At 39.3% G+C, this 19,415-nt stretch overlaps 1 protein-coding gene and 1 long non-coding RNA gene across 2 annotated transcripts; both read right to left on the reverse strand.

Annotated features, from left to right (window-relative positions):
- Positions 1 to 2,284: 2,284 nt before the first annotated feature.
- Positions 2,285 to 3,603, reverse strand: LOC144181217 (uncharacterized). The gene is made up of 3 exons (XR_013324632.1): positions 3,062 to 3,603; positions 2,871 to 2,966; positions 2,285 to 2,777 (listed from the first exon to the last, which is right to left on the reverse strand). It is a non-coding gene; the product is annotated as an uncharacterized LOC144181217 (long non-coding RNA).
- A 6,830-nt stretch (positions 3,604 to 10,433) lies between these two features.
- st8sia1 (ST8 alpha-N-acetyl-neuraminide alpha-2,8-sialyltransferase 1) lies at positions 10,434 to 18,438 on the reverse strand. Its single transcript, XM_077709584.1, has 5 exons — positions 17,381 to 18,438; positions 15,768 to 15,912; positions 14,072 to 14,181; positions 13,168 to 13,260; positions 10,434 to 11,890 (listed from the first exon to the last, which is right to left on the reverse strand). Exons 1-5 carry the CDS (start codon positions 17,560 to 17,562, stop codon positions 11,428 to 11,430), a joined length of 993 nt encoding a protein of 330 aa, XP_077565710.1. The 5' UTR covers positions 17,563 to 18,438; the 3' UTR covers positions 10,434 to 11,427.
- Between the last annotated feature and the right edge of the window lie 977 nt (positions 18,439 to 19,415).

Raw genomic sequence — 19,415 nt, forward strand, 5'->3', positions numbered from 1 at the left:
GTCAGATGGACCACCTCAGCATAGTGCCCGAAGCCCATCAAAAACACTGTGGAGATTGTGTGTGTTCTTTTTTTATATGTTTTTTTTAAGAGCTGTCACTTTGGTCCACCCCCCCCCCCCCCCCCCCCCCCATTTCTATGAGGCGAGACAATGAGTCATACTTCACCGTGGAGAATTTAGAAAAAATCAATGCTCTCCCTTTTTACCTCTCTTAGAAGCAGCAGCATCGGGATCATCGATTCCCACCGTCTTTGTCCTCCAGGCGACTGTCATCTGTCGTTTAGAATACAGGGGAACGCTGTCAAATTGTGTGTATCGATTAACAAATTCCTATTTTTAACTAATGTATATTCTTGAAATGAAAGACGTTCTCAGGGCTCACGATTACCCTCTTTAGGTAGAAATCGGTCATGCAATATTGGGTTTGAACCAGGGATTTGTCTCTGATCAGAAATCGAATAGAAATATATCAGTATTAGTTCAAATTAAATCATTAGCTGCCATTAATAGAGAGAGGTGTCCAATTCAATTTGGCTGGGGGGCTTACAGCGATCAAACAAAATTAAGTTTTTTTTGCTATTGCAGTCAATGAGTGAAGAAAAAAAGGCCACAAAATGATCCATAGACAAAATACAAAAATGTGTGGATGTAAAGCATTTATATTTCCATATTCATTGCATGGACACTAGTAACAAATCTAAAAAAAAAGTGCATATATGAACAAATTACAACTTAAATAGCTAAGTTTAAGTAAATTAATTATCTTATTTTGGTGCAGCACAACAAAATGTATGGATTTAAAGCATAATTTATATTTCCATATTCATAGTATTGACACTGGTAACAAATCTAAAAAAAAGTGCATTTATGAACAAAATTTAAATAGCTAGGTTTATGTAAAATAAATTGTTAAAAATACCTTATTTTGGTGCAGCACAACAAAATGTATGGATTTAAAGCATAATTTATATTTCCATATTCATAGTATTGACACTGGTAACAAATCTAAAAAAAAGTGCATTTATGAACAAAATTTAAATAGCTAAGTTTATGTAAAATAAATTGTTAAAAATACCTTATTTTGGTGCAGCACAACAAAATGTATGGATTTAAAGCATAATTTATATTTCCATATTAATAGTATTGACCGTGGTAACAAATCTAAAAAAGTGCATTTATGAACTAATCACAACTAAAATAGCTAAGTTTATATAAAATAAATTGTTTCAACCATTTATAATTACCTTATTTTGGTGCAGTGCAACTGAAAAAGTTGTACTGCTGTTGTACTACTGTTTTTTTCCTCCGAATTTGAAATATATAACATTTATATGGTTATGTTGCAAAAGCACTATTTAAATTGGGTGGACAATTTAAAGGTGGCTGATTTCCTCACCTGTTCAGGAAACCACCATCCATTGTTTATTTAACAATGACACCTGTCCACGCCACTAAAGTCACGCACAAGTGCACAAAATGGGGGCAAAACAGGTGTGCACTGTTCTATATGCAAGGCTTATAATGGTTTGTGCTGTAGTATCTTTACAAAATCGAAAAAAAACAAGAAAAAGGGGACAGCAATGGAGGGGGTTCTTACCCTTCGAGTCATTGCGGCTCATTAGTCGCTCTTAGGGACGCTTGCAGCACATCTATTTCTGTCCTCGTCCCAAATCTCTGTAGGACATCATACAGCCGAATGCATGGTGTGAGACATCAGTGGGTTTTCTTAAACTAAGTCAAGGGCGAGTTGTGCAGGAATGATGGCCACCACTTTGTCAGAGCAGAAAGCACGCCAGCGAAGACTAGCAAGCAGCTGTTACGTCAGACCAACTGACAATTGCACACACGTGGAGAATCAGGCGTTCGAGCGCTTGCAAATCTCCAAAATGGCAGCTGCGAGGAAGCAGTTGCCGCAAAAGAACACTAAAAAGTTTAGTGTAACGTTACTGCCGTCGCGTGGCTGTTAACGGTACTGCAGTTGCCAAATGGATAATACGGGCTGGGGTAAAACTAGCCTTTGCAAACGAGTAACATTGGTTAGAAGTATTGCATTTTGAAAACGACATGTTTTGTTTTTGCAGGGAAAAATACTTACACATGTTTTCCGTTAAATTTCGAGGGGATTGATATGCATATGTATTTATAGATGTGTCCCTTATTTTTTTAATATATCCCACCGTCAAAGGTCACAATGTGACATCTGACAATTAGTTCCTTACCTGTGCAAAAAGCAAAAGCAATGAGTACATTTCAATTTCACACACTACCCCAGAGACTACCGAGATTGAATACATTACAATTTTATTGATAAACAGCACACTCCATGAAAAAAATCCATTATTAATACATAATACATACATACACGCTCCACGTATTTACAATTTTAAAAATGACCCAAACAAGGTCAGCGCTTATCTCAATGGAGACGAGAGAAACCTGTTAGGTGCTCCACTGGGTCTCCCCGCAGTGGAGCCTGTAGACCCGCCGGACTGGGCGGGTGGGCAGGCTGGCAAGCGGGAAGGCAGGCGGGCTGGCAGGCAGGGCTGACCTGGAAAACGCTCACACAAGTGACAGACGTTGCATGGCACAAAGCAGTGCGACAATACCTGTCCAAGGTGCCTGGCTGGGTTACCTGACATTTCAAGCAGCGGCCACAACACCGGCTCGGGTGCGCTTTGCTCCTCCGCTCGTCGGAGGGGGGGAGGAGCCAAGGAAGGCCCAGACCGAGCGAGGGAGGCAGACCGGCCGGCGGGCAGGGCACTCCCTAGCGGGCGCCACTGTGAGACAAATACAGGCCATGAATCTGGCGACAACCACACAACTAGCGATGTTCTAGTCCGATTCCGTAGGTGTAAATGCACAATTCACACCTTTTTCAATACGAAGATGGGGGGGTTAAAAGTTGCTTCATCGTCATGCCATGGGCGTTGTTACCAAGTCGGGCAAAACATTTGCTCAAAGTCCCTCTGTTGGAAGGCAAGACAACTCTCATAATCATTAGAATCTAGAGCGGTGTACACGCTGTCTGGTGAAAGACATTCGCCGTAGATAGATGAGGTACCGATGGAGGAAGAGCTTGCTTCTTTCCCGTTGTTAATGTCACTCGATTCCGCGTTGTCTTCGTGTTCTTTTATCAAGTACTGCGTCGTGTTCTCCGGCGCCATTGCTCCGGGGTGAAGCCTCTTGGCGCAGGCCGCCAGTCGTCGCTCATCTTGGGTCGGAGCTTTGGAAGGGCCAACTCCAGTGCTCAAAGCGGCGAGCCGTCGACGGTTCCGCCGCTGGTGTTTCTTACTCCCCGGGGACCTCAACTCGGGGTCGCTGTGTCGATACGGTCCGAAGGCCTCGTCGTCCACGCGAAGCTGCGTCCACCGTAGTTTGGGTGCGGGTTTCAAAGTGATTCGTAAGGCGTCCATGTGTTTCGTGCTGGCCATATCCATCGAAATTATATACATTTCAAGTCTCGGAGAAAAAATAAAAGCAAAAATAATAATTCGGCTGGAAGTTAAGAAGGGTTTTGAGGTTTTAAACCCTGCGGAGACGCCTGACGTAAGCTCGACGAAAGCGTTCAGGCGTAGGCAGGTCGTTTTAATCAAAGGCGAATACCCATGATGCATTGTGTTTGTTGCGCTTGCGTCGTTACTGCCACGTTGTGACACGTGACCCTCTGATTCAAAGTCTCAATAATCGTACGTGCGACGTTTGTTGATGGAAAATATTGAGGTAAAAAAAACAAGTGCGAGATTTTCCCTTTGTACAAAGTCACCATAGGATTAAGCACTTTATTTTTACTCCAAATATCTGCAATAAATTAGTATTTTTTTTGTTTGGTGTCAGAAGGTTTATTTTTTCCATTGGATAGTGAGTGGAACTACTTGTTCAGAGAGAACCATTTCAATTCAAAATATACATAAATATATTTGTAATGTTCGTATATGAAGTCTTTTTGACCCAAGGGGTGCAGTTGCTCCAAATTCCCACAGGGGGGGCAGCTTTGAAACATGAATCCCGTGTCGAGTTCATTTTCAATGTTTTTACTTTTTAATCCATTCAAATAAATTGCATCAGTTAACTCATTTCAGGATGTTAACACATATCTTTTAAGAAAATGAAAAATGTGAAAAACATTTTTTTTCTTAATCTTCAAAGTAATCCAAGGTTGAATTTAAATGCAAAAAAATGTGTTCTTCAAACATAGCCTTGCCCTGTGGTTCACCTCTGCCCGGAATATTCTGTAATAAAAGCTACAAAGTCACTGTTCATTGCCTCCAGCCTGTATTGGGACAAACAACATCTTTCACATCCGAAATTAATCGAACAGACAGTTCTCTTCCATCAACACTGAACACCTTTTCTCAAATTAAAATGGAGAGGCTTTGCTTCCTCCATACTTTTTATTACAGTAGTATATAAGGAAGTGAAATTAACACAAAGTGATAGAGATTCTGATTATGTTTCATCTCTAGGGCAAGGGTGGGCAAACCTTTGGGCCCGGGGGTCACACATTGACTTAAAAAAATTGACAAATGGGCCGGGACAGCACAAGATACGATACATATAGAAAAGTGCATCCGTTAAAAGTACATAGGAAACATAAACCATACCTGTCAACTGGTACGTTCTCGCCGTAATTGGTACAACTGAAAGCCCATTTTTATATTGGTACGCTGTACACATGAAAATGGTACGCTAAACGGTGATTTTGAGAAAAAAAAATAAATTAAGGCACTTTCTAGCCATTTTTCACCATCCGCCATTGTTTCTTCCCGGAAACGCATGTCTGCCAAGTGATATATGTACCGGCGCCTCTGATTGGCTAAAAAAAAAGATCATGATAAACATTTCGTTTTGTAACACTTTCACCATGTGATTTCCGTTTCCTGTTCCCTTGTTTATGTTTACTTTCATTTGATCAGCTGTTTCTGGTCTGTTTACAAGTCAAGAATACACTCTTACACGTGGTACAAGTTGATTTATCTGACAATGGCTTCAATGAAAAGGACTTTGAAATTGGCTGAACCAGCACCAAAGAAAAAGAGAGAACAGCATGGAAGACACAGAAAAGAGTGGGAAACAAGAAAATGTCATGTGAACGCACATTAAAATATTATTGAATGCACCAGGTATTGGAACAATTTTTGTAGGAAGCTGTTGTAGTGGAACTTTGAAAGCAATAAACACATAAACATACATTTTCTACTTGTTGTTCGTGATTTTTTACAAAAAAGTAAAGTGGTAAGATTTTCCATGTATTTATACATATATGTAAGGGCGAAAACAAAATTTGGTAAGATCACAAATGGTTCGAGGTTGACAGGTATGCATAAACAGAAAAAAGGACTAAAGTATTAACATACTCATTACTCATCATAAAGTAAAAAGTATGACGTACAAAGTCAAGTAAAAAGGAATGTATTAAGAAATATTAAAATGTCATTTAAAAAAAGATAGAAGGGCTGTAAAACATGAAAAACAAGTCAGAGTGGACAGAACTACTGCCACTGGCTTCCCGCGTGACGGCGCCATCTTGGGTAAAAGATAAAATAAAATAACAAAATAAAGTAGATAACAAAATAAAAAAAATATTTGGACAACGTCAGCGGGCCGCATTCAAGAGCCTAACGAGCCGGATGTGGTCCGTGGGCCGTAGTTTGCCCCATGTCTGGTCTAGAGAGATCATATTCAAAGCCACTGAAGCAATTATTGGTGGAAAATACAAATGTGATTAATAGAAGCACTGGTATTTGAATTAAAAAGCTTCACCGCAAGTCAAAGGCTCTTAATGGTGTTCTTTAATGGGACAAAGAGCTCTGTTTGGATGCGGCCAATGTGGAAAAAGTGCTTGTCTGAAATATATTGCGTTGAGTGACAACGTGTTTTTTTTCGTGCGACTTGTCCGAGAGGGGAACCAGGTACAGTTCAAGTTCCCTCTGCAGTGCGGTGTTCAGAGAGAGAGAGAGAGAGAGAGAGAGAGAGAGAGAGAGAGAGAGTCAGAAATGGCACCAGGCCCAAGGGCATCATCTCTAAAAGACATCACTGCTGACCCCGATTAATGCAAACTATACTTTTTCTTGCATGTGGAGACAAAAGGCATGACCTTTGACCCCTACGGATGCTATTTGACTATTGACAAAACAATAAAGACCAAGATGAATAGCAGTTTGGTGGTTGTCGCAAAGAAAAATGAATACAAAAATATCTGTTCAATTTGCTACCTGTGTGTGGCTTTTACAGACAAACCTTTTGCTGTGTGACCCTCACATTGAACAGGAAGTGTGAAATGAGCTCTATAAATATCCTTGTGGGGCGAGATGTAGTTTGATGCAAGTGTGCACTTTCCCTAGACAAGATTGTATTAAAAAATAATAATAAAAAATCATTTTCACAAGAAAGGTGAAGGATATAAAAAAATGGTTCGAATGGGCTCCTGTTCAGGACTGAATTCATGAGACTTGTTCCGGGTTTCGTGATTGACACAAATGCTAGCTTCTAAGTCAGATATGGGCAAACAACTGTTTTTTTAAATGATATTTTAATATTTCTTAATACATTCCTTTTGACTTGACTTTGTACTTTATACTTTTTACTTTAATGACAAGTGATGAGTATGTTAATAATTTAGTCCTTTTTTTCTGTTTATGTTTCATATGTACTGTTAACGGATGCACTTTTTTATATGTATCGTATCTTGTGCTGACCCGGCCCATCTGTCAAATTCTTAAAGTCAATGTGCCCCCCCCCCCCCCCCCAGGCCATAAAATGTGCCCACCCCAGTTCTAAGTGAACTGGTTTTATGGGACTTTATTTTATTTGAGGAAAAACAGCTTTAAGGGCTGAAATTTGTGCTCACACGGCTCTAATCTGAGGGGTTAATAATGTAATTTCTAGTCTGTGCAACGCATGACTGTGCTCATGCATCAATTAGCGGCGAGTCAGCCAGGTCGAATGGAGCATCCCAAGTTTGCCTTCCATGGCCATTACATGGCGAGAGAGAGAGAGTCCTTTCCCAGAGTGGAAAACAAGAGGCCCGTTCACCTTTGGAAGCAGATGACGTAGCATTTGACGTCTGATGATTAGAGAACGTCAAGCTACCAGTCGGGAAGGAAGCAACGGATATAATTTTCCTCCTCTGAAGAACTGGGAAACCCATTTTTCCGGATGAAACGCTCTCTCCCATGTCTGACTCCTTCATGCCAGCCGCCACTAGTATAAATATGATGATATTTTTTAGAAAACAGTTCAGAATCTAGCATTGAGATTGGAGCTTTGTAAAGGAAACTGCTCTATGCTAAGCTCCTTGTTTTGGAAAGCACCCAAGAGGCATTCCGGCACCCCCTCTGGCCCCATATTTCTCCTCCTACTGTTGCCTGTGTGGTAAATTATGAATTTTTCTGAGAGGGAAGAGCTGGGACACAATGCTTCTCTGTCTTTCACAGGCACAAAAAAGTACTGGGGATTTAATTTGGTTTGCTGTCGTGGCAAAGAATAATGTTGCTTTAGGAATTTCATCTGTAGGGAATATACAGTGATTGCATTTAGAGGTTACAACAAAATCCGGTTAGATCAGGGTGCGGCAAATGTTTCAGCCCGGGGGCCACCACATTGACTTTAAAAATGTGACAGATGGGCTGGGTCAGAACAAGATGTGATACATATAAAAAAGTGCATTCGTTAACAGTACATATGAAACGTAAAGAGAATAAAAGGACTAAAGTATTAACATTATCATCATTAAAGTAAAAAGTATAAAATACAAAGTGTAGTAAAAAGAATGAAGTATAAAGTAAAATATAAATACAAAGTAAAGTAAAAGTACAAAGTAAAGTATAAAGTACAAAGTAAAGTAAAAAGTATGAAGTACAAAATAAAGTAAAAAGTATCAAGTACAAAGTAAAGTAAAAAGTATCAAGTACAAAGTAAAGTAAAAAGTATCAAGTACAAAGTAAAGTAAAAAGTATCAAGTACAAAGTAAAGTAAAAAGTATCAAGTACAAAGTAAAGTAAAAAGTATCAAGTACAAAGTAAAGTAAAAAGTATCAAGTACAAAGTAAAGTAAAAAGTATCAAGTACAAAGTAAAGTAAAAACTATCAAGTACAAAGTAAAGTAAAAAGTATCAAGTACAAAGTAAAGTAAAAAGTATCAAGTACAAAGTAAAGTAAAAAGTATAAAGTAGTAGAAATATGTCATTTAAAAAAAGTTAGAGGGGCTGTAAAACACAAAAAACAAATAAGAGTGGACAGAGCCACTGATGGCGACAATTTGGGGAAAAAAAACATTACTTGGACAACATCGTCGGGCCGGATTAAAAAGCCTAATGGGCCGGATGTGGCCCGTGGGCCGTAGTTTGCCCATTGGGTTAGATAAAGACTACACAACAGAGATGGTGGGTAATTCATTTCCCCGTGTGATGCGTTCTCCCCCACGAGTCCCTTACCTGAAAGCTAAGTAGGTGTATTCGGCAGTAATTGGCCCTAAAGGGTGGGGCTAGAGGTTGGAAGAGCGGCCAATGGGGAAAACGGCATAATTGAATGTCTCTACGGCCACTTTAGGGACCTGTTACATTTCCTGACATTTAATTTATTTTAACTGGAAGCCATTTCAGTCAAATGCTTCTGACATTGCAGTGAAACATGATCATTGACTTCCGGCCCTCTGGGTTCAATTCATTTTAGCCTCGCATCTGCCACTAAGAGCTTTCCAACCAATGTTTTGCTATCAGTAATAAGTGCAGTTCAGTTATGTTTAACTTGAAAGCCTAATAGTTCCCTTTTTATCTAGTGGAAATTCACTGAGTGACTTTTAAGCGTTTACTAGACTTGACAAAGACAGTTTCTATTTGACTACAAACATCCTGTAGTCCTCATTCACTTTTCTGACACTAGTGACTTCTTTGTTTCCATCCATTCATATGAAGGGGGTGATTATGATACCCCGCATTCCCGGCTGCCAACAGGAAATGTATGAAATGTAGTAATTGTGCTCGAGCAGACATGGGAAAACTACGGTCCGCGGGCCACATCCGGCCTGCTAGGCTTTTCAATCTGGCCCGCCGACGTTGTAAAAAAAAAAAATGTTTTTTTTCTTTCTCAAGATGGGGCCGTCATGCGGAAGCCGGTGGCAGTAGCTGTGTCCACTCTTATTTGTTTTTTTTAAATTACATATTAATATTTTTAATACATTACTTTTTACTTCACTTTGTACTTTATACTTCTTACTTTACTTTGTACTTTATACTTTTTACTTTATTTTGTACTTTATACTTTACTCTGTACTTTATACATTTTACTTTACTTTGTACTTTATACATTTTACTTTACTTTATACTTTTTAATTTATATTTTTGACTTTACTTTTTACTTTATATTTTTTACTTTATACTTTTTACTTTATATTTTTTACTTTATACTTTTTACTTTATACCTTTTACTTTATACTTTTTACTTTATACTTTTTACTTTATACTTTTTACTTTATACCTTTTACTTTATACTTTTTACTTTATACTTTTTAATCTATACTTTTTACTTTATACTTTTAACTTTACTTCATACTTTATACTTTACTTTATACTTTACTTTGTACTTTATATTTTTTACTTTACTTTGTACTTTATAGTTTTGACCTTAATGATGAGTGATGAGTATGTTAATACTCTAGTCCTTTTTTCCTGTTTATGTTTCATATGTACTGTTAACGGATGCACTTTTTTCTATGTATCATATCTTGCGCTGACCCGGCCCATCTGTCAAATTTTTAAAGTCAATGTAGCCCATGGGCCGAAAAGTTTGCCCACCCCTGTGCTAGAGAATGCATTGCTTCATAAAAAAATCATTATAAATTTGAATATAGTGACAACATTTGAGGCGAGAAAAGAACAGTTGTCTGCTGGGATCAGCTACAAAATGAAGCTTTAATCTAAATCCGAAGCAGTAAATCACATCACAATTTCCATTAAATCCCAACAGTCCTTAACATCTCAGTAGCAAACATCATGGAACCAACACATGGTATAAATGAAATATCACCTTCAACACAGCAAATCACTTGGCCGTTTACACGACAATGGCAACGGTGTTGAAAACGCAAGCACTTTTCCCGAGAGTCCAATCACTAACATGGACAGAGCATTTTGAGGCTGACAAAATGCTAAGAAAATCAGAAACTTAGGTTGGCATCTCATATTTTTTTGCGTCGACCGAATTTTGCCTGTACTCCGGAACAGTAGGTGGCGATATTTCTAGCGAAATGTCAACAAGAGTCAATTGAAACCTTGATTATGTTCATTACCGAACCATTTAAAGCAGAGAATTTGTTTTTTTATGCACCAGAAATGCGGGCGGAAAATGACGAGGAGGTATAATTTTATCAGCATGTAGTGGACCACCGAGCCAGGCAAGAAAACCGCATTTCTAAATAAAATTAAGTTACATTTTAAAAAAAAATCCCTTTTTTGGGCTCAGCGAGTGACATTATCTTCACGTTGAGGGCAAAAAAAAAAGCATCCATAAATCTGAATAACGTCATCAGGCTGATCGCCTGCTGATAACCCCCCCCCAAAAAAACGCTGCTCGGACGTTTGGTCACCGGTCTTTTGGTCGCCAGTCTTTTGGTGCCTTTCTTGGCTCCAAAAGTTATATTAATGAAAGAGACATGAATATCTAAGTTGTTTAATATCAAAGTACTGTTGAAACTAGCTCTCAAAATTATATTCAAGGGAGGAAGTTTAATATCTAAATATCTACAGTTTTTAACACTACTTAGATATTAATCTCTCATTAAAAATAATTTTGAGAGCTGGTTTCAACATTAAACTCTCTCTCACCATTTGACCGGCGACCAAAAGACCGGCGACCAAAAGACCGGCGACCAAAAGACCAGCGACCAAACATCCGGTCACGAAAAAAACTACCACAATGCTTGAATGATGTATTCATACCTCTAATACGAAAAGGCACTCAACCTTCATCTTGACTAAGAAATCATAAACCAGAACACGTGGCACATTTTTGTACAAAACAAGTTAGCATTTCTGTCAACTCTTCTGTCAAAATCAGCATTTGTATTGTATAAAAAAGGTGAAAACAAAACAAAAAAAACCCTAAAAAAGCCCGTCTTGTGCATGAGGGACTGAACGTTGTGCGTGTGGAAAAAAATTGATGTTTCTTCATGTATCCTGAGCAACAACAACAACAACAGCTCCTTTTCCCATTTTCCCCCTTTTTTCTTTGAATCAGCAACCCAAAAAATGCCTGTTTAGGACAATTTGGAGTGACTGAAGAAGCTCACATGCATTAGTTTGGAATGTGGAAGCCAGAATACCCGCGGAAGAGCCGTGCAAGCATGATGAGAGGTTTAGAAGGGAATTTCCAATTCCCAAAGCTCCTCCCCCTCATCTTTTTTGGCTAAAGGCCGCAAGATCCAGCCTCAACATTAACTGCAGCTTCCCAGATTGATGCGCAGTGTCCCACTCTTGTGAAGCTCCCACAGCTGTACGAACTCCTCGGGCATAGCATGGAACCAGCGGTTGGGCTGCATGCTGTCGTAGTAATGGTGACTGATAGGCTTCTTGTCCAGGTCAAAGGGGAAAGGCCAGAAACCATAGACGCTGACCTCCTCACACAGGCCCAAAGCCAGGCTGACCATGAAAAGGCCCGTGGAGAGGCGGCGGGCGTGCACGTTACGTGCACTCCAGAAGAGACCCACGTTGCCCAGGAAGTTGGGGTTGGCGAACAGCATGGTGAGGTTAGACGAAGAGTCCGCCAGAGCGTAGGCGGCACGCAGCGACAGGTCCGTCCCGCGGCGTGTGGAGAAACCCGGCATGTAGAGGAAGCTGGAGCCGTACACCTTCACGTTCTCCACGAAGGACTTGCGGGACCACAGGAGGTTCTGGTATCTGAGGGGAAACCTGGTTAGGTCAGATATGGGCAAACTACGGCCCGTAACGCGGGCCACATCCGGCTCGTTAGGCCTTTTAATCCGGCCAGCCGACGTTGTCCAAATAATGTTTTTTTTCCCCCCAAGATGGCGTCGTCACGCGGAAGCTAGTGGTAGTCCACTCTTATTTGTTTTTTGTGTTTTACAGCCCCTCCTTTTTACTTCACTGTGTACTCTTCGCTTTAATGAAGAGTGATGAGTATGTTAATACTTTTTACTTTATACTTTTTACTTCATACTTTTTACTTTATACTTTTTACTTCATACTTTTTACTTTATACTTTTTACTTCATACTTTTTACTTCATACTTTTCACTTTGTACTTTTTACTTTATACCTTTTACTTTATACTTTACTTTGTACTTTATACTTTACTTTATACTTTTTACTTTATACTTTACTTTGTACTTAATACTTTACTTTATACTTTTTACTTTATACCTTTTACTTTATACCATTTACTTTTTACTTTATACTTTTAACTTTACTTTGTACTTTATACTTTACACTTTTTACTTTACTTTATACTTTATATTTTACGTGATACTTTTTACTTTATACTTTTACCTGTACTTTGTACTTTATACTTTACTTTGTACTTTATACTTTTTACTTTACTTTGTACTTTATACTTTTTACTTTACTTTGTACTTTATACTTTGTACTTTACTTTGTACTTTACTTTGTACTTTACTTTGTACTTTACTTTGTACTTTATACTTTGTACTTTACTTTGTACTTTATACTTTGTACTTTATACTTTGTACTTTACTTTGTACTTTACTTTGTACTTTACTTTGTACTTTACTTTGTACTTTACTTTGTACTTTACTTTGTACTTTACTTTGTACTTTACTTTGTACTTTACTTTGTACTTTACTTTGTACTTTACTTTGTACTTTACTTTGTACTTTACTTTGTACTTTATACTTTTTACTTTATACTTTTTACTTTATACTTTTTACTTTACTTTGTACTTTATACTTTACTTTATACTTTACCTTATACTTTTTACTTTACTTTGTACTTTGTACTTTTTACTTTAATGATGAGTGATGAGTATTTTAATACTTGAGTCCTTTTTTCTGTTTATGTTTCATATGTACTGATAACGTATCATATCTTGTGCTGATTTGTCAAATTTTTAAAGTCAATGTGGCCCCCGGGCCCAAAAGTTTGCCCACCCCTTGGTAAGGCATTTATTCCATGTGTTCTGTAAAACGGATGTATGCTCACTTTGTCCCGATGATGCTTGGGTTGGCCGTCACCAGGTGCGATTTGGTGCCCACGTCATCCACGTATTCCTTAGAAAGCGGCGGCAGGTTACACCTGCAGGAAAACATGTTACAACTTGTACGTTTTTTAATCATTTCAAATTGTATTTTGATTTTTTTTAAGTATGTAAAAAATAACACCGAGTTTGGATTTTATTTACTGCGCGCCATGATTGCTGCTGCGCAGAGAAGACGAGAGTAGTGCGGAATTGTGCACGCGTGCAGCTTAGAGGGAACATTGCTGATAGGTCACCTTCTCTACTTTGGAGCAAAATTTTAGACTTTTAATGCGCCCTATGTGAGTAAATTTGTGCCATGTTGCATTTGTATGGTTTTGTATCGCTTAATAAGTAGAATTGCAATCATTAATAAGGGGAGTAATTGGCCGAGATTGACAGGTATAATGCTTCCTTGTGTTATGGCATCTCTATGACTGTAAGAACTACTGACTTCCTTTGTATGGATCCAGTTTCTTACCTAGGTCTACAATGTCTTGCATCTGTCTTGCTACTGCAACCAAGAAATGTCCTGAATACGGGATGAAATAAAGTTCTAATCTAATCTAATCTTATCTAATCTAAGATTTTAGCTAGCTGCAGTCAAACAAATAAACCAGATAGTCATGGGTGTTGAACTATGACGAAGATCAGGAAGACAGTAGTCGTTAATCTACTCCCAAATATACAGTCCGCAGATGCGATGAGTGTTTTTGTTTAAAGCTGTCAATGTTTTGCTATGACACATTGCTCTTTTTTTGTAGGTCGAACATCCGGTCCAACCGGAGTTTCTTCACTTTCAAGGTAGGAATGCCGAGCTGAAGCCTCTGAAGACAGCTTGCGGCTTGCGGCAACGGCGGCGGCGGTCACCTCATGACAAAGTCGGCCTTGTCGATGTCCCGGCCACACTTGCTGTGCTGGAGGATACCTCCGTTGCCCACCACGGCGCACTTCTTCAGGGGAAGCGGAAGAGGGTTGGCCTGGAGAAAACAGCGATGTTCTTGAAATGACAGGGAAGGAGATCAACTCACTGGCAGACAGCCCCCTGACAGCAAATGATTTCCACCAATTCCTTGCATTCAACCTCTATAAGATTTTACGATAAACGTAGCCAGGCTAACCCGGTGCTCGGACTTTTGGTTGCCTGTCTTTTGGTCGCCGGTCTTTTGGTCGCCGGTCTTTTGGTCGCCGGTCTTTTGGTCGCCGGTCTTTTGGTCGCCGGTCTTTTGGTCGCCGGTCTTTTGGTCGCCGGTCTTTTGGTCGCCGGTCTTTTGGTCGCCGGTCTTTTGGTCGCCGGTCTTTTGGTCGCCGGTCTTTTGGTCGCCGGTTAAATGGTGACAGAGAGTTTACTGTTGAAACCAGCTCTCAAAATTATAACCATGAGAGAGAGTTTAATATGTAAGAGAGAGAGAGAGTTCAAGTACTGTTGAAAACAGTAGATATTTAGATATTAAACTCTCTCATGAACATAATTTTGAGAGCTGGTTTCAACAGTACTTAGATATTAAACAGTACTTAGATATTTAACAGTATTCAGATATTGAACAGTACTTAGATATTAAACAGTACTTAGACATTAAACAGTACTTAGACATTAAACAGTACTTAGATATTAAACAGTACTTAGATATGAAACAGTACTTAGATATTAAACTTCTCTCTTGGATATTAAACAGTATTTAGATATTAAACAGTACTTAGATATCTACATTTAAAAAAAGGACTAGGTATGGAGGGATTTGTAGTCTGAAAAAATTGATCTTGAAATCTTTAGAGTGAAAAATGTTCCTTTATAAAAAGGAACATTTTTCACTGTAAGAGCCGCCCACATTCTGTTACTCCCTACTGAACAGAGTATGATCCAACCAGTTTTTCTATCTAATACATTCCCTGGCTAATGCCCAAGTACAAGAAGAGAATGAAAGCTCGTCTTTGCAATCGCAGCACTAGCAAAAAAGCTAGAGTATGCATGGGCCGGGGCAAAAACAGGCCTGCAAATGAGGTGCTAAAAATAGTCGTGCAGAGTCACGCGGCAAATAACGCGCGAGGACCAAGCCGCGGTGTACAAATGAGTTAATAATCACGGCACTAAAGCGTTTTCTCAGGTAACTTCCGCTTTTTTTTTTAATTTTTAACCCTTCTTATTGGGAGAAACGATGCAGTTTTCCATTAAGTGAAAACATCTTTTAATCATTTGTTTTTCATTTCAAAAGGAAACAAAATATGTTTTTATTTTGTTTGATATTAAAGTGTAAAACTGAAAATATGTTATATATTTATTTTAGTTTTTACAAAATGTTTTTTGAAAAACAAAAGGAACAAAATTGCAATTATTGATTTTAAAAAGGGGAAATAAGGAAAAAATATATATAAATTAGCATAAATTAGTAAGCCGGCACACATGATTTACTTTTTCGGGCCGCAAAAAATGATGCAGCGGGTCATATTTGGCCCCCGGGCCGCCACTTTGACACCCGTGATTCAATAGGTAAAGTCTCGGTGCCATCATGTTATGCCGAGAGCACGCTCGGCAAAAAGCAAAACAACAAAAGTCCTCTTTTCTCACCTGCACAAACATAGAGTGGGTCTCATTGTTGACAGTGTGGGAGTGGTAGAACTCGCCGTCGTACCATAGAACTTTGCCCACCGGCGAGTTTTCCTTGGTCAACGCAAAGAGACGCTGGGGGTCGCAGCATTCACTTAGGAGCTTCCTGGGAGCGGGGCGTCACAAAGCAGGATGAGTTAACTTGAGAAAGAACCAATGGAGGCTTTTATGTCTGTTCTGAATGGACTACTGGTGCAATTGAAAAGACACAAGGACGCTGATAGACGACCACACCATTTGACTGGTGATCGCCGTCAGTGGCAGGTTGAGGATTGGGAAGATGTTTATCATTTCAGTCAGATCTAAGATCTGTTAAAACACTGGATGTTCTGCATTGTAAGGAGCAACTAAAATATTTCAATATTTTACCACTACCACACTACCACTACCCTACTACCACTACCCTACTACCACTACTTCACTACCCCACTATCACTACTTCACTACCCCACTATCACTACTTCACTACCACAACCCCACTACCACTATCCCACTACCACTACCCCACTACCACTACCCCACTACCACTACCCCACTACCAGTACCCCACTACCACTACCCCACTACCACTACCCCAAAACCACTACCCCAAAACCACTACCCCAATACCACTACCCCAATACCACTACCCCAATACCACTACCCCAATACCACTACCCCAATACCACTACCCCAATACCACTACCCCAATACCACTACCCCAATACCACTACCCCAATACCACTACCCCAATACCACTACCCCAATACCACTACTCCAATACCCCACTACACCACTACCACTTGAGTTCCATTTTGCAGAAAAGGTCATGCATGGCAAAACTGTTTTTTTCCAAATAGTCATTAAGTTCAGTTGATTACAACTGACTAGCGACCAGTCTAGGGTGCAGTCCTCCTTTTTGCCCAAATTCAGAGGGAATATAGACCCCAAAACAAGCGTGACCTGACGTTTGGTCGCTGGTCTTTTGGTCGCCGTTCTTTTAGTCGCTGGTCAAATGTACTTAGATATTAAACAGTACTTAGATATTAAACCGTACTTAGATATTAAACCGTACTTGGATATTAAACCGTACTTAGACATTAAACTGTCTCTCTTAGATATTAAAATCTCTGTCATGAATATAATTTTGAGAGCTGGTTTCAACAGTAAACTCTCTGTCACCATTTGACCGGCGACCAAAAGACCGGCGACCAAACATATGAGCAACCAAAACAAGCGATGTTGAAAATGAATAAATTAAGATCATTCCATTAGTTTACCCCCCAAATTAAAACTGCCTTCCATCAATTCAAAACACACCTGATGGCAGAATAATTTGCAGGTATTTATTTTACAAAAAAAAAAAAAACATCACACGCTTTAATGAGTAAAAAAATCAGTTCCCATTATGACGTTGATGTAGTTGTTTAACTACATATCCCTTCTTGTTCACCATTTAACATTGCGTAAGTGTTGCCACGCTTATGATCCCAATCAGCTTTGATATTTATAAAGATCTCATCTCAAAGGAACAGATTTATGTCACAAAAGGACAATGTAGTTAGATTTTAAGATATGTGAATGTGTTTGCGCACCTGTAAAGATTGATGCCAGTATGGTTCTTGGTCCAAACGTGGTCCCGATGCTTCAGCACCTCCTCCAGGATGTCCTCGTCCCCAGGCAGCCGATAAAAGGGGAACACGTAGAACCAGCAGAGAATCAGCACGCAGAAAGCTGCCCACGCCGACAGCTTGGCCCGATGGCACCGCATTAACATCCTCCCCCAGTCCACCCCCGACGTCCCCCTCCTCTTTTCGTCCGTCTCTCAAGTCTCCTCGCCGGCTGTCGTCTTATAAGAGCGGGGCGTTGGAGCGCATTTGTCGCCTCATGACGCGTGCGCACGGGGTGGAATGTGACAGGCAAGCATTCGTCGGCAAAAGGACGGGATTCGAAGCGGATTGTCAAGCACGAGCGGTTTTCGATTGACGGCGCTTCCTTTTAAACGACGAACCTCGTTTTCCCCATCGTCGGTCCGCGTGCCGTCTCTCCCAGTGGGTGGCCCCCAGCATCCCCGAGAATGGAGAGCCTTTCTTCCCTCATTTCACTGACTTCCCCCGCGTGGCCTTTAGACAGAGATGCTGGATTTTGAACCTGGCACCCCCTTTTACCTTTTTTTTAACGCTCCCCTTGCCCAAAATGCCCACAACAAAGCGAACAAAGCGGTCTTCTCTCAAATGGAGGTTTACCAATCACAGCAAAAGCAGCGAAGAAGTGAACGGAACTGTAACTTTCAAAGTAAAAAACAGACAAGTTTTACTTAGAAAATATCATCTGTGTATGCATGTATTTATGTCTAAAATGCCTTCCCTATGTCTGCATCCTCACCCTCTTGTTAGAGTGATAACGAAATTTCCCGAATACGGGATGAATAAAGTTATCCAATTCAATCCAATAATAAAACTTCGTTAAATCTATGGGGATTATCGACTGCGTTAATATTTTGCGTGTCGGGAAAATTTGCCATACCAGTTTGACGTTAGATTTAACGAGGCTGAATCTTGTAAAACAACTATCGACAACTTCCCCAGTAGGCGATTGATGCCAAATAAGGCGTCGTTTTGCACTTGTGTGCCGTTAAACGCGACTAAGTGCAGTGAAGAACTCACTAGAGACTTTCTTTTATTTCGAATATCCTGGTTTCATTTCCGATGCTTTGTTAACTTGACAGACTCGGTCAAAATTGGGGGTTATGCTGTGCTCTATTGCCACCTGCTGGTAGATTTAAGCACTGATACCTATAAATAAATAAAACGACGAATAGATGAGCCAGCACTATGTATATCCCTCAGTAGAAACAGAGTATGTGGACATGTTTTTAATCAACATTGAAAGGTGGCCAAGAACATGAGATTGTAACGTACAAGTTCAAACTGGTTCCCAAAGCAAATACCCCTGTGATTCAGAAAATGGGAGACACAGTTAGGGCATGGATGCATCTTTGCAAAGTATTTATTATAAAAAATATGTCTTTAATATATATTCTGTAGTATTATTGTTTATTCAATTTTAAAATAATTTCTCTTAGGTCGTAGATAATTCAGATTGATTATTTTTTTAATTGTGATGTAGTAATAATTTTAATTTATTTATTATTGATTTTTTTTAATACAAATGTTGTTTATATATATTTTGTATTATTATTGTTTATTCAATTTATTAAATAATTTCTCTTATGGTCGAGATAATTTTGCTTAATATTGTTCTAAAGATTTTTCCAATGCAATTATTCACTTAAAAAAATAAAACCTAGCTATTTGGTTGAAAGAATGATGTCATTTTAATCCTATATATTATATTTATGATTCTCATAACTAAAATTTTGCTTTAATATTCGTTAGAAATCGTAATGTTACCAAGCATTACAATTATTTTGCTTGTACAACATGACTTGATAGGAGGCCTTTTAAGATACCAGTATAAGCTATGAAAACATACCCAGCTCTAAAAAAAAAAAAACAAACAATGGCCGACCATGACAAAAAGTCGTGACATCATTTGCTCTTCTCTGGGCAACGGAGTTGGGTTGCATCAAGAATAGCGCGTCCACCTGCTGAGGATCATTGAAATGCA

The sequence above is a fragment of the Stigmatopora nigra genome, chromosome 23 (genome assembly GCF_051989575.1).
Source record: "Stigmatopora nigra isolate UIUO_SnigA chromosome 23, RoL_Snig_1.1, whole genome shotgun sequence".
Lineage (NCBI taxonomy): Eukaryota > Metazoa > Chordata > Actinopteri > Syngnathiformes > Syngnathidae > Stigmatopora > Stigmatopora nigra.

Excerpts from the sequence above, each read along its gene's own strand:
- st8sia1 (XM_077709584.1), bottom strand. The coding sequence starts at position 17,562 with ATGTTAATGCGGTGCCATCGGGCCAAGCTGTCGGCGTGGGCAGCTTTC. Across the intron at positions 14,182-15,767 it reads CCCACTCTATGTTTGTGCAG|GCCAACCCTCTTCCGCTTCC; the intron begins GTGAGAAAAGAG and ends TGTTTTCTCCAG. Across the intron at positions 13,261-14,071 it reads AAGGCCGACTTTGTCATGAG|GTGTAACCTGCCGCCGCTTT; the intron begins GTGACCGCCGCC and ends GTTTTCCTGCAG.